The 14,042-nt window shown below is 52.1% G+C and overlaps 1 protein-coding gene across 2 annotated transcripts in view; it reads right to left on the bottom strand.

Moving 5' to 3' along the window:
• CTIF (cap binding complex dependent translation initiation factor) overlaps positions 1-14,042 on the bottom strand; it is a 230,860-nt gene that overhangs the window by 190,052 nt on the left and 26,766 nt on the right. For both annotated transcript variants that reach the window (XM_082668483.1, XM_082668484.1), the window contains exons 3-4: positions 4,929-5,002; positions 3,822-3,926 (exon numbers count right to left, since the gene is read on the bottom strand). In XM_082668483.1, coding sequence (XP_082524609.1) covers positions 3,822-3,926; positions 4,929-5,002 — 179 coding nt within the window. The remainder of the gene's footprint in view (positions 1-3,821; positions 3,927-4,928; positions 5,003-14,042) is intronic.

Here is a 14,042-nt window from a genome sequence, read left to right as displayed (position 1 = left end):
GTTAATTTGTGTGAACTGGTGCAGACGCCTTTGGAAAGCCTGACCATCACTCACTCCCCAACGGACACCTTCGGTCCATGAGGCATTGTCATCACTTCTGTCCTTTGGGCCTCAGTTTCCCCACTGGTTTTGCCATCCATGTGCCCCCAGGGGACAAAGGAGAGATAGGCGCTTCCCAGGGAAATGCCACCTCTCTCCAGAAGGCTTCCGCAGACAGTTCATCCCCCCACGGTGCTCACTTCTCTACCCCTGCTCCCCGCGTTCACTTTATGTAACTGCACACCTGGCCCTTATGTTATACCGTGTACTCTCTGAATGTGTATGCATAGTCTCAATCATGAATGGGTTCATGTCTCTTTTTAACAGTAGAGTGAATAGAAATAATGCTTCTGGGCATTATTCTGGGACCGTATTGTATACAGTGTGTGTGTGTGTGTGTGTGTGTGTGTGTGTGTGTGTGTGTGTGTGTGTGTGTGTGTGTGTGTGTGTGTGTGTGTGTGTGTGTGTGTGTGTGTGTGTGTGTGTGTGTGTGTGTGTGTGTTTTCCTCACCATTGGGGGACCCAGCAGGACTGGTGACTGGGCTTCCGAAGTGCAAAATGCTCCTCCCTTTCCCATGGCACACAGCAAGCTCCAACTGGCTCCCACCACAGGGCAGATGGGGAGCATCGCTTCTGCAGAAAAGCAGCTCCTGAACTTGACCTGCTGAGCAAAGGTCAGCTTTCCTACACTCAGAAGTGTGGAGGGCACAGCCCTGCGCAGCCAAGCAGCTCAGGGGGAAAATGGCCCCAGAGCTGCTGAGTGAGAGGGTTGAGGGCACGGTGAGCGGGTGGACGGGCGTGAGGCAGGGCCAAGGGAGCCCCGTGGCTGCGACTCTGCTTTGCACTATCTCCTCCTAACAGGATGCCTCCATGTTCAAGGGCAACTCCTCTCTCTACTCGAGAAAAACATCCCAAGAGTTTGGACAGAACCCTCACAGGGGCAGAACAGTGGAAAAAGGAGGTATGGGGAGAAGATGGGGTCCCCTGGGAAAGTCTGATGTGAGTGATGGGCCCCTGCCCCCCAAAATATACACGTGCACATAGTTTTACATAAAATTTTAAGGGGATTAAGCCAAGTCAAGGATACTCTTGTATCCTTGAGCCTGAGCGCTGGATGGCGTCAGAAGGGCTCAAATCACAGGTCTGCCCCTTGGGCAGGTACTGTGCCTCTCTGAGCTTCGTTTCTCTCACCTCTGAAATAAGGATGCGAGCATCTCCCTCCCAGGTTGTCACGCTTACACTGCAGTAAAACCACTGCTGACAAGAGGAGGGTGACCACTGGGTGTGAGTGGGGTGGGCAGAGTTAGCAGCGGGACAGGTGAGATGCAGGAATGTAGCCCATAATATCAGCTACATTTTAGCTTGAAGTGACAGGGAGACAAGGGTGGGCAGGGAAGGACTGGAAGGAAAAATAAAAGCCATGAGTATAATTAAAAGAAAAGAATGGAAAATAGCGAGTGCTGGCGAGGATGTGGAAAAATTGGATCCCCTGTGTATTGCTGTTGGGAATGTAAAACATTCAGCTGCTGTGGAAAATAGTTTAGCTGCTCCTCATAAAGTCAACACATAGAATTGCCATGTGTGATGTTGTGATTTATAATAAGATGTATCTGATTCACCTCCAGTCTTGGCAAAGAGCTCCTAAAATCTTTGGAATTACCTAAGCGGGGAGTGATCAAGGTGTCTTTTGTTATGTTAATGAGGTGAAATTTGGAAAGTCCCTAGGTCACCTGAGGATCAGAGCTGGTTGCCCGGGGAACCAACCCTGTGGTAGAAGGGTATGAACTTTTATCCCCAACCTCAGATTTCCAGGGAGGGGAGAGGGGCTGGAGATTGAATCAATCAACAGTAACCAATGATTTCATCAATTCTGCCTGTGTAGTGAGGCGTGTCTAAAAACCCAGAAGGACGGGGTTTGGCGAGCTTCTGGGCTGGTGAACACGTGGAGATTCAGGGCGAATGGTGCACCCAGAGAGAGCATGGAAGTTCTGCACCTCTTTCCCCATACTGTGTCCTATGCACCTCTTCCATCTGGCTGTTCCTGAGTTACATCCTTACATGATAAACTGTAATCAAGTAAGTAAAATATTTTCCTGACCTCTGTGAGCTGCTCAGGCAAATTAATCAAACTCCAGGAGAGGTTGTGGGAACCTCTGATTTATAGCCAGTTGATCAGAAGCACAAGTAGCAACCTGGACTTCTACTGGTATCCGGTGCTGTATCCAGGGAGACAGTGTCAGAATTGAATTGAATTACAGGACACCCAGCTAGTGTGGAAGAATTGCTTGTGGATTTGGGGAAAAAAATACACACACATCAGAACTGGTGTCAGAAATTAGCCATGTGACCCAACAACTCCTCTCCCAGTCAAAGACCCTGAAAGAATTGAAAACAGAGACTCAAACAAATACTTATACATGAATGTCCATAATAGCATTATTCACGGTAGCCAAAGGATGGGAACAACGCAAATGTCCATCAGCAGACAGATGGATAAACAATGGAATGTTATTGTGAAAAGGGTTGAAGTCCTGATATAAGCTACAGCGTGGATAAGCCTCAAAAATATTATGCCGAGTGAAAGAGGCCCAACACGAAGACCACATGTGATTCCATATATATATATATATAGTTCCATACATGTATATATACCTCCAGATATCTATACCTATATATCTATATAGAGATAGGTAGATAGGTATAGATAGATATCTCCAGAATAGATAAATTCATAGAAACAGAAAGCAAATTGGTGGTTGCCAGGGGTAGGCGTGTGGGGAAATGGGAATAACTGCTTCATGGGTATGGGTTTTATCCTGGGGCGTTGAAAGTGTTTGGGAACTAGACAGATGTGGTGGTTATGCAACATTATAAATGTACGAAATGGCACAGAGTTGAGCACCTTAAAATGGTTCATTTTACGTTATGTGAATTCTACCTCAGTAAAAATTATCTTAAAAGGAAGGAAGGGAGGGAGGGAGGGAGGAAGAAAGGAAGGAAGGAAGAAAAGAAATCATCTGTCTCACACCCCTGTGTGTGGCTGGAGTCACATTCCTGTCCGGAGGTCAGCCCAGGCCCTGACACCATCTCTAAAAGGGAAAGTAAACACTGATGCACGAACTAAGGAAAGAGTGAGACGACCGAGTAAAAGCAACCACTGCCCCAGTGGCTTTTTTTTTTTTTTTGCGGTACGCGGGCCTCTCACTGCTGTGGCCTCTCCCGTTGCGGAGCACAGGCTCCGGACGCGCAGGCTCAGCGGCCATGGCTCACGGGCCCAGCCGCTCCGCAGCATGTGGGATCTTCCCGGACCGGAGCACGAACCCGTGTCCCCTGCATCGGCAGGCGGACGCTCAACCACTGCGCCACCAGGGAAGCCCCCCGGTGGTTCTTAAAGTGGGGTCCCTGGACCAGCAGCATCAGCAGTTCCTGAGAACTTGTGAAAAATGCCAATTCTCAGGCCCCACCCCAGACCTCCTGAATCAGAGACTCTGCGGGTGGACCCAGTGATCCCTCTTCTTATCAAGGCGAGACCCACTGCTCTAGACTGTTGGCAAGCAGGGCCACTGTGAGTGGTCAGGAAGCGGAGCAGGCAGTGTGGCTGGAGGGGGCTGGGCAGTGAAGGGTGGAGGGATTCTGGAGAGAGGCCAGTGAACCTGCAGATCTGAGCCACTGAGCCTCTGGACATCAGCCTGCCCAAGGAAAGGCCCCCCTCTGCCCCGGTATAGCCACAGCTGTCCCTCACCTCACCAGCCCCTATGTGGGAGTTCCCCACTGCCCCTTACCCTTCACGGTCGATGTGTGGCAGGGGCTGCTTGGGCGTGTGTCGGAGCTTCCGGTGGAACTGGGTGAAGTCCAGCTTTTCAGGCTGCAGGTCCCAGGTGGCACCACTAGAGGGCGAGGGAGGGTGAGAAATGTGACAAGCCCAGTTACTGATGGGGAAGAGACACCCCGGCACACCCCAGGCAGGGCATCTCAGAAGGAGGTGGGCAGGAAGAAGGAGTGCCTACTGGCCACAGGCAGGGGTCAGGCAGGGACCCTCACTCAGAATGGAGCCTGAAATGTCGGCTCTGCGCTCACAGACAACAGGGCAAGTGCTTGCGTGGTAGCCTTCCCCTCTCTTCAACCCTGCTGTATGATAATAGATGCCTATAAAACACAAGTGTGGGCCTGATGCTCGCTCTACAGTGGTCCGCCTGAAACACTGGAAAGCCTGGGGAGAGTGTGTCAGTCGGGGAAGCAGGAGGCCAGGTCCCCCAAGTACCAGTCTCGGGAGACCCACAGCACTTCCATGCTGGGCAAGCCTGAGCCAGAGCCAGGGTGAGCCTGGAGCACAGCCAGAGCTGGCCAGCTCCAGGGCCGGGGCAGAGCTGAGCTAAAGGGCCACCACCATCCATGGTCTGAGGTCATCACTCTCCAAAGAAGTGGACACCATGACAGGAGAGCCCATCAGCAAACCCTTCAGGGGCACCATCCCCACATCCTGAGAAAGCCTGGCCAATACCCGCCCTTCCAACTTGGCCCGTCAGGAACCTTCTAGAGCCTGAAGCACTGACAGTTCTTCCTTTTCTCTGGACCCCTCTCCGCACCCCCCAGCCCCCGCCTTCCATAACCTCTGGTGGGAGGGGTGGGGTGTGCAGCCACAGCTGTCCATCCTCAGCTCTAACACAGCCACGTGCTGTCCCCCCCCCCACCATTTTCCTTCCTTCTCTCTCTGACCTCCTTCCTCCGGCCTCATCCTTTCTATTTCACCCTCCTGTCTTTCTCTCCACTTCTTGATCAATGAACTCTCAACAATAACTCAATCCCCAAAGGCCCCTCAGGGCATAAGGACCAGTAAGCTGGGGTCCCAGCCGGAGCCACGCACCACAACAAGAGGAAGAGGAGCTCACCTGAAGGAATCAAAGGTGTTGGCAGCCCAGATATCTGTGCCCAGCATGTCCAGAGAGGTGTCTTTGCTGCCATTCTGGAAGAGATGGAGGATGAAAGGGGTGGCATTATTTGCCTGGCCAGGACATGGAACAAATGGGTGGAAGGCCCAATCCCAGTGAGGGTTGCAGAGGGCCCCCTTCCCTGCTATCCCCCTCGGTTGGTCATCCTGGGCAGCTTGGAGGCTGGAGTGAGCCACTGGAGTGAGTGTCCTGGCTGGTGTACGCAGTACGAGTCAGGGGGACCCCTGGCCTCCCCCAGGCTTGGGCCCTCACTTTGCTGGTGCTTGACAGAGCTGTGTGGTCAGGTACAGGGCAGCCAGGGCTCTGCTGCTCCAGCCCGTGGCTCTCTCCTCAAAACCTCTATACTAGGGAGCTGCCACCACTGCCAGCCTGATGGCAGCAGCTTCTCCAGGCAGGGGCTCTGCAGAGCCAGGCACACTGGAAGGTCTGTGTTGGGAGGTTGACTTCCCTTGGAGTTAAGCCCCACAGCCCCAAATCAGGTAGCACCAAGGAGCCCCCATTGACCAACAACTCCAGCGATGGGATTTCTCTAAGTCAGCTAGCTCCGGTCTTCTTCCTCTGCTGTTTCCTATATGATCCATTCCATAGACAGAAAATGCTCTACTTGACCCAGCTTCTCTGCTCTGGCTTCTTTGCCCTCGGCTGATCTCTGCAACAAGTTCTCCAGATCCCTATCTTCACTCCTGATGCCACCCATCCCTCACTGTAACTGAGCAGGACCCTATGGGGCCTTCCCAGAACAGACCCTACCCCCTCCCCTGTCCTCTACCTGAAGGAAAACTTCAGCCTCCTAGGCCTTCCCCAAGTTCCAAAGAGTAAATGTAACCAGAGAAGTGAGAAAATGCAGAAACAAAGGAAAACAGACAAGCAAGACAAAAATAATAATAGTTTAGCCATTAAACAAAGGCAAGGACATTTAGTTCCTCCTCTAGGGCTATAGATAATATTTTGAGCCAGGTTCTTTGAGCTGTTCTGCAGATACTGAAACCCCCACCAGGTGGAAGAAGTTAACTGCATACTGACCACAAGCACATAGACCCCAGATGGGTTGGAACCAGAGGTTGGTAATGCTGACTCCTAATTACCTCACCACCAACTAATCAGAAGAATGCCCATGAGCTGATCACATATCCCATAACCCTCCTCCCTCACCCTGTCTTTAAAAACCTTTCCCTGAAAGCCTTCGAGGACTTTGGGCCTTTTAGGCACTAAGCTGCCTGGACTCCTTGCTTGGCGCCCTGCAATAAACGCTGCACTTTCCTCACCACAACCTGGAGTCAGTAGATTGGCTTTACTGTGTGTGGGCAAGCGGACCCAAGTCTGGTTCAGTAACACCATGACCCCCACAGTCTGCTTGTCATCACCACAGTCTTTAAAAACAATACTTCCACCTCCACTGAAGCTGACTGTGTGCGTGCCTTATAACTCAGGACTCCACTCCCAAGTACAAACACAGCCAAAATGTGTACAGACGTTCCCCAGTATTACACAGCACAGAAGTACAGAGGAGCACTACTCAGAACAGCTCCAAACTGGAAACCACCCAAATGCCTACCAACATTCGACCAAATTAATCGTGGTGTGTTCACATACTGGAATATTACACAACAGTCAGAATAAACTAAAACATGTAATGCCATAAATGAATCCCACAAACATAAAGTGGAACAAAAGAATCTAGATATAAGAGTACCGGCTCTATAATTCAATTTTATATAAAGTTTAAGAACAGGCAAACTAATCTATGGAGAATTCAGACAGTAACCAGAAGCGGGCCCCAGGAGGGTGCTGGGGGCTGGTAATGTCTGCTCTTCATCTAGGTGCTGGTTACATAGGTGTATTCAGTTTGTGGAAATCTGTTGAACTGTAGGTGCATGGTATGTACACCTTCTTCTGTGTGTGTTACGACCTTCTGGTTAGATTCCTGGTAGCATCCCCAGTCTTTATTGTTATGATGATCTGTCCCTGGACCTGTCATTCCTCAGATCCACTAGCTCATACACTGGGCAATCTTCCTTTGAGACCTTTCCATAGGCCTGGCCCTGGGCAGACACTGAAGACACAAAAGTGGAGAAGTCACAGGTTATGCCTGCAAAGAATGGTATGGGATGACATACACGTAATAAATAATTACAATACAGTGTGAAATGTGCACTGATTCAAGGTGCCACAGTAGGACCAAAGCACAGGCAAATTTCCTGAGAAGTAGGGAAGGACTCCCCCAGAGTAGGGATTCATGGTGATCAGGAGAGCGGAGGGAAAAGGAGGGAAGTGGTCATCTGGGGAAAGGGCCAGTATGTGGAAAGGGGCCCTGGCAGGATACAATAAGGCATTCTGGGTAACTTTAAGGCCTCCTGGGTTTACACAGGGAGCCCGGCAGCTTGTCAAGGTGCCCCCAGGTGGGCAAGTGAGTGGTTTTCAACATCACCCACTCTCAGTCCTGGTCAGGGGCCTACTAGGGGCCTCACAAGTGCTCCTCAGTGATGGTCACGGGTTGAACTGTGTCGTCACCACCCCTCCCCGATCCCCGCCACCACCATTATTCATACGCTGAAGTCCTAACCCCCAGCCCCTCAGAATGTATTTGAGGCTCACTGCAGATGTAATCAGTTAAGATGAGAGTGGGCCCTAATCCACTATAACCGGTCTCTTTATAAAAAGAGGAAATTTGGACACAGTGACAGATGCACACAGAGGGAGAACGCCAGGTGAAGAATGGAGTTATGCTGCCACAAGCAAGGAACTTCCAGAAGCTGGGAGAGAGGCCTGGACAGATACTTTCCCAGCTCCTTCACAGGGAGCATGGCTCTGCTGACACCTTGCTTTCAGTCTTTTGGCCTCCAGAACTATGAGATGACAATCATTTCTGTTGTTCTAAGTCACCTAGTTCGTGGTCAAACGTCCTAAATCAAGCAGCCCTAGCAAACTGGTAACGGTGATCAACCATCCATCACCTCCACAAAGCCCTTGTGAGGGCAGTCCATCACGTCCCCACTTCCCACAGCCAGCAGACAACCCCCCCATGACCTTCTCATGTCCTTCAGCCACATGAAGCACCGGGGGCCCCGGGGCCCCACCTCCTGCAAACAGACAAGCTCAGACCCAGGCTGGCTCAGCTAGTCTCTGATCTCCCCACACCACCTCCCCAGAGACGGCCCAGGAAGAGTCCCACCTGCTGTCCTCCCTGTGCCCGCCCAGCTGGAGACCACGGTCAACATCACCCCAGAGCCTGCCGAGCAGAGCTCACATGGACACTGGTGAAAAGAGAAAAGGCATGAGGATGTTATGTGTGTGTTTAGATTCTGCACTTACTGAGCGCCGCCCACATACAAGGCACTGAGAACCCGGCTAGAAATAACCCCAAACGAGGCTCAGCAACCTGCCTCTCCCTCCCCCAGCGACCAGAGACACCCGGCGCCTTGGCGATGAAGCCCCATGGCTTGGGGGTTTGGTTTTGTTTTTAGTTCTCGTTTTCTTCAGGTCGGCAGAGGCGGCCAGCAAGGTCTTCTTACTCACCGCGTCCTACTCTGCGCATCCCGACTCACCAATCCCTCAAGGTAGAAACCAACCTACTTCCAGAGAGAGAGCGCTTTGAGGGTAGTTTCCGGCTTCTAATCGGTCTGAAGGCAAAGGAACACAAACTGGCCAGTAGAAAGGTTGAGGCCCAGCCTCCCAGCAGAAGGGGCCCAAGTGCTCAGACCCTCACAGACACCAGGCAGGAGATGAGGAGGGGGTGGGGAGAGGAGGGGAGCATTCAGGGGAGGCTGAGGGAACAAAGGGCTAATGGGAGAGAGGGGCACCCAGAGTGTGACCTGGGATGAGTCGCGTAACCTGCCTGGGCTGCATCCATACACTGAGGACTGGGCCCTCCCTCTGGCACCACCAGCCTGAAGCCTTGGGTCACTCAGGCTCTAAGTGGCTGGGAACTTTCTCACGATGCCCTGAGACCTCCCACAATCCTCCTGTGAATCAACCACAGTCACTCGGGGCCAGAAGCTTCTCCATGTGGCGCCACCTGTGTGCACCTGGGTCTTCCCCACACCTGTCCAGTCCCGCTTCCCCATAATCCCTTTCACTATTGACCGTGACGTCTCGTCTCGGCCTTGCTCCTCTCCCGCTCCCTCCAGACGTGCCCCATCCTTCAGCGCTTGGCTCCAGAAAACCCCTCCGACCTCCCAAACTGCAGTCACCTCCCTCTGTCCTGAACTTAGCACCCGCGTGGGTGACCTGTGGCCGCAGAGCCCACTGGCGGCAGTTCTCACTCCGTCTTACCGTCACTCTCTCCTGCTCCAGGGCGTGGACCTGGGATGGCAGGGACCCCTCCAGGTGCCCCAGCGCCCTAAGTTCAGCGCCCAGAAAGTGTCTGCTGAGTTGACAAACACTTCAAGAGACCTTCACTGTCTTCCTTAAACACGTTGCCATAATGAGCCATGTGACCTCAGCGAAGTTACTTCACCAATTTGGACTTCAGATTCTTCATATTTAAATAAAGAGATCTCTGAAAGTGAAGTGTCACATCCTGTAGATGGGTTTCTTCTGACTGGCATGTGTGCTGCCACCGCACCCTCTCTCACCAGGGGCAGACATCACTAATCAATTATGGCACAATTTCCAATCTTCTAGGATCAGCCCCTCCTTCCCTTCCTTCTTTGAGTTGTCTCATCACCCTACCCATCCCAACTCCTGGTGCCCTGCTTGCTTCAAATGCCACTTTGAAATTGCAGGTGGCTAGAGCGACTCACTTTCTATCTAGGAGACAGGCCCCCACCCTCCAGAGATGTTAAGTGGCTTGTTCACAACATCCTTCCCAGGCCTCAAAGATGATTACCAGTAGGTACAGCATTTTAAAATGACTTCTAAAGCAAAGGTCAAAAAAAAAAAAATCAAACAAACTAACCTTGCTTCCAAAGCACATGTCTGAGACCTCACCTGGAGTGAAGTTCACTTCCTCCTTCAGGATAGTAACACAAAGTCTCTCCCTAATCCCTGACCCTTTAAATACACAACTCACTCTGGCACTTACAAATTCAGCTTACGTGGAGTGGACCATTGCTTAGTCATCACTCTCTTAGACCCATAAGGATGTTAATCTCCCCAAGTAAGTTTTTTTTTTTTTCAAAAAATTTTTATTGTGGTAAAATGCACATAACATAGAATTTACCATCTTAACCATTTTAAGCGTACAGTTCAGTGGTACTAAATATATTTACAATATTCTGTAACCATCACCACCATCCATTCCCATAACTCCTTTCATCTTGTAACACTGAAAGCGTATACCCATTGAATACCAACTCCCCATTTCTGCTCCCCCCAGCCCTGGCAACCACTATCCTATCTTCTGTCTCTAGGATTTTGACAACTCTCAGTACTTCATACAAGTGGAATCACACAGTATCTGTCTTTTTGTGACTGGCTTACTTCACTTGGCATAAGGTCCTCAAGGTTCATCCATGACCCCAATTAGACTTTAAGCTCCTGGACCACAGCTGCTTTCTGTTCTTGTGTCCCCAAAGTGGTCAAGCCGGGCACACACTAGGTCCACCTCAGATGCCTGCCAACTGATTAAAGAGACTCTACCCTGAGAGATAGAGGCCCTGCTGCCTCTGTGCCTGAAAGACTGATTCCCAGATTAGGATGTCAAGATGGATTCACCAACCTAGGATTTGAGGCCCCAGAAGAGTGAGGAATGCAGGATGGAGAGAGAGAACCACCATGAAAAAAGGACGGGAAGGTCACAGCTAAACCCAGGACTGCAAGCACCTCACAGGGACGAGCACAGTTCACCTTAAAAACAGCTCAGGAGCAGTGCGAGTGCACATAAGTCTCCCTCCTGGTCCGGGGGCTGGAGTCTTGGCCACCACCCCTCATAGCGGGGGGGGGAGGCCATCTACTCTCTGCCCTGTGCTGTGGGCAGAGGGCCCTGTGCAGAGAGAACCACAGCTGAGGGAGGTGCCTGGGCATCTCAAGCTCAGGCCCCAGCCTCTTCTGAAGCAGCATCCCTGGCAGGGGACCCACCAGCCTCAGGGACTCTGGGGGTCCAGGGACAAGGCCCCACTGGCTGATGAGTGGGAAAGAGTGACAGAGCAGCAGTTGCTGGAGGGGGTGCCCCAGGCATTTGCAGCAGGAGATACTCTGTAAAGGGAGCCCCCCCCAACCTCCCTGCATGTGCAGATCAACCTCGAGGAGCTGGTACCATCTCCGATCGGAGGTGAGAAGCATTTTTTCAGTACTTCATAGTTTATAGACCCTCTCCACACATTTTTCCTGATTGAAGCCCTACGACTCTCACCCATCCTCGCAGGAGCCCAGAGAACTTGTTCCTGAGCCGATGGAGATAACCTGAACCCTATTTTACATGCTGGAAAACTCCAAAACCACTGCAGTTCCCAGCAAGCACCTGGCTACTCAACCCTCCCCCCATCACCCTCCCATCAGCTCAACCTCTGGTTCCGGTGACAGCATCCCTCAGCTGGCGGAAGCCTCTGCTCTCACCCCTCCATCTCCACAGGGTAGGTCTCATTACTCCTCATGAGCACCTACCTCCTGCCTCCACTCCCTGCCCCACACGCCGTGGCTCTGATTCTCGGAGCTTAGGAACAGAAGTGCTAGGATGAGCCCCTCACAGACCGAGGGGCTGCAGCCCACACTCTGCACAGTCCTGGGGAAAGAATAATGTGCACAGCCTCCCTGGAGGAGGCGACAGCACTGGGCAAGAATCAGGACCCTCGGGCCGCTGAACAGGATGTGGCTGAGGGCTGTGGGCAAGCCTGTGTCCTCTCTTGCTGAATACAGTAGGAGGGTGAGCCCCACCAAGGCCAGTGCTGTAACCGGGAGGGGGAAAGCGTCTGCAGAAGTCCACAGTGAAAATCCTGGTCACAGAGATGACTTACTTATCGTTGCTCCATCTGACAAGATGACTGCAGCACGTAACAAGAATCTGGACACCTCCTTAGAGTTTGTGGCAATGGGATGTGACCGGCATATAATCACTGCATGTAACCTTTTACCAACAGGGGCTGGAGAAGGGGCCTAGCTCTTGGAAACAAAATCTGTGTCCTTCAAGTTTCAGCCCAGAGAGGGAAGACCCTCACCTGCAGAGCCTTCCTTTCTGTCCCTTGTTGAAGCCGAGGTGGTGACCCAGGCGATGCCCAGAGGGGCCAGGACTCACTGGCAGGGTGACTGCTGCCACTGAACTGACAGCCAGGAACCTAACAGCTTCTCACGTTCTTCCCCAGCGCCCGCCGGCCCTGGGCTGACGGCACCCAGGCGACCCTGGGGCCACCTGCCACGTTGACGCACGTCAGCCAAAGCCCCTGAAGCCATAAAGTGCCTGGATGCTCCCCGCTTCTTGAGTTCTGGACGCCAACCCTCAAACCTTGCAACCCCTAACACACACGCAGGGCAGAGACGATGGCGGCGGGAGCGTGGCTGTTCTGCGCACTGCTACAGGGGCCTCGGCATCCTCCCTGGCACACTGGCAAAGCTGTGTGTTGGTATGCGGCTCAGACACCGTCTGTGAAGGGGCTCTGGGGCCACACCACGCTGCTGAACGTACAAGATTACATTCCTCTTTGGGCCGCTGTGCTCTTCCTGGACTCGGAGAAAACAAATCTCCTTTCCACCCACTCCGAGTCTTTCTCTCTGATGGGATCAGCTCGAGAGCCTTCCTCCCTGTGGCTCTGCTGTTTCCTCATCAGCTGGTGCCCCCCAAGCCCACGGCACATCCGGCACATACCCCAGGGGTTGATTCCCTTCCTGATCTACTGTGTGCTCCAAGTGGTGTTCTAGAAACACTGACCCGCTGGCTCACAGGTGTCAGTGTGCGTCGGAATCATCCAGGGAAGGGACTGAAAATGGTTTAGGTTTAGGGCAGGTGGAGCGGTGCATGCAACACGCTTTTGGAAACAGTGGATATTAAAAAGTTTTGTGGGGGACAAAAAGTTTAAAAAGGCTCCTCGGTCAAATATTTGGGACACACAGAGTTAAAAGAGTTGTTAAATAAATACTTTATTGCAGAACTTCTCAGTGCCTTTATTGGTCTTAGATGGATGCTGACTCTTCAAGTAGGTGGCAGCACACTACGCAGCTTTTCCCAAACTCCTCTGGCCAGAAACCCACCCCACTCTTCCTTTTCACTCCACACAGCATCCTGCAGGACTATGGTTCCCCCACTGGGAAACAGACATCTTCAACTATCTGTTAACTCTCTTCCCCCATTAGTCTGCCATCCCCTCAATTGCAGTAGCCCTGGCTTCACTTTTCTGTCGTGTCCCCCTGCCTCCTCACCCCCACCACCTTCCTTGTCTTGGGATGCAGCATCATTCATTCTTTTTTTTTTTTTGTGCAAGGACTCAGTGGCCAGGTACCGAGAGCTCTCCACAAAGCCTCGCTGGCTTCTTCGAGAACAATTCCACAGTTGGCCCTGGTGAACACGGCTTTCCTCTGAGTCCCACCCCTTCCCTGGCCCTGAGGTCACCCAGCCCCTGCCAACACCCCGCCAGGTTGTTGCAATGCCAAGGTTCTGAGGAGCCTTATCCAAAAAAAATCACAGTTTTCAGTGGATCGTTTCTTAGCACTTAAACGCTGCTGAATCCTTCACAACAGCTTCTTTTACTCACAATTAGGGGGCCCCTTGACAGGGTGAATCGTGCTGCTCTCAGAACAGATCACAAAGGGATAATAAGCACTTTAAACCATGTGGAAAAAGAAATGGAAACGGCCTGCCCACGGGCAGGGAGACTGAAGCTGCCTCTGAAAGGGCCACGTGGGTGCACAGCTACCCCAGGTCAGGGACGACAGATTCCAGAGAACGATAACAGCAAACACTGACGCAGCACTCACTGTACACCAGGCACCACCCGAGCACTTTACATCTGTTACAACCCTAGGAAGCAGCTGTTGCTATCACCATCCCCATTTCACTGATAAGGAAACTGAGGCTCAGAGAACTTGCCCGCATTCACACAGCTAGTTCCCAGGAACGCATATGAGTGTGGACCAGAGTCTGTGCTCTTAACCACTGCACTCTGCAGATATATTACTCAAATAACT

Source organism: Grampus griseus (genome assembly GCF_964374135.1).
Source record: "Grampus griseus genome assembly, chromosome: 12".
Lineage (NCBI taxonomy): Eukaryota > Metazoa > Chordata > Mammalia > Artiodactyla > Delphinidae > Grampus > Grampus griseus.
Note: the sequence above shows the minus strand (reverse complement) of the source record. Positions and strands in the feature narration are given on the sequence as shown.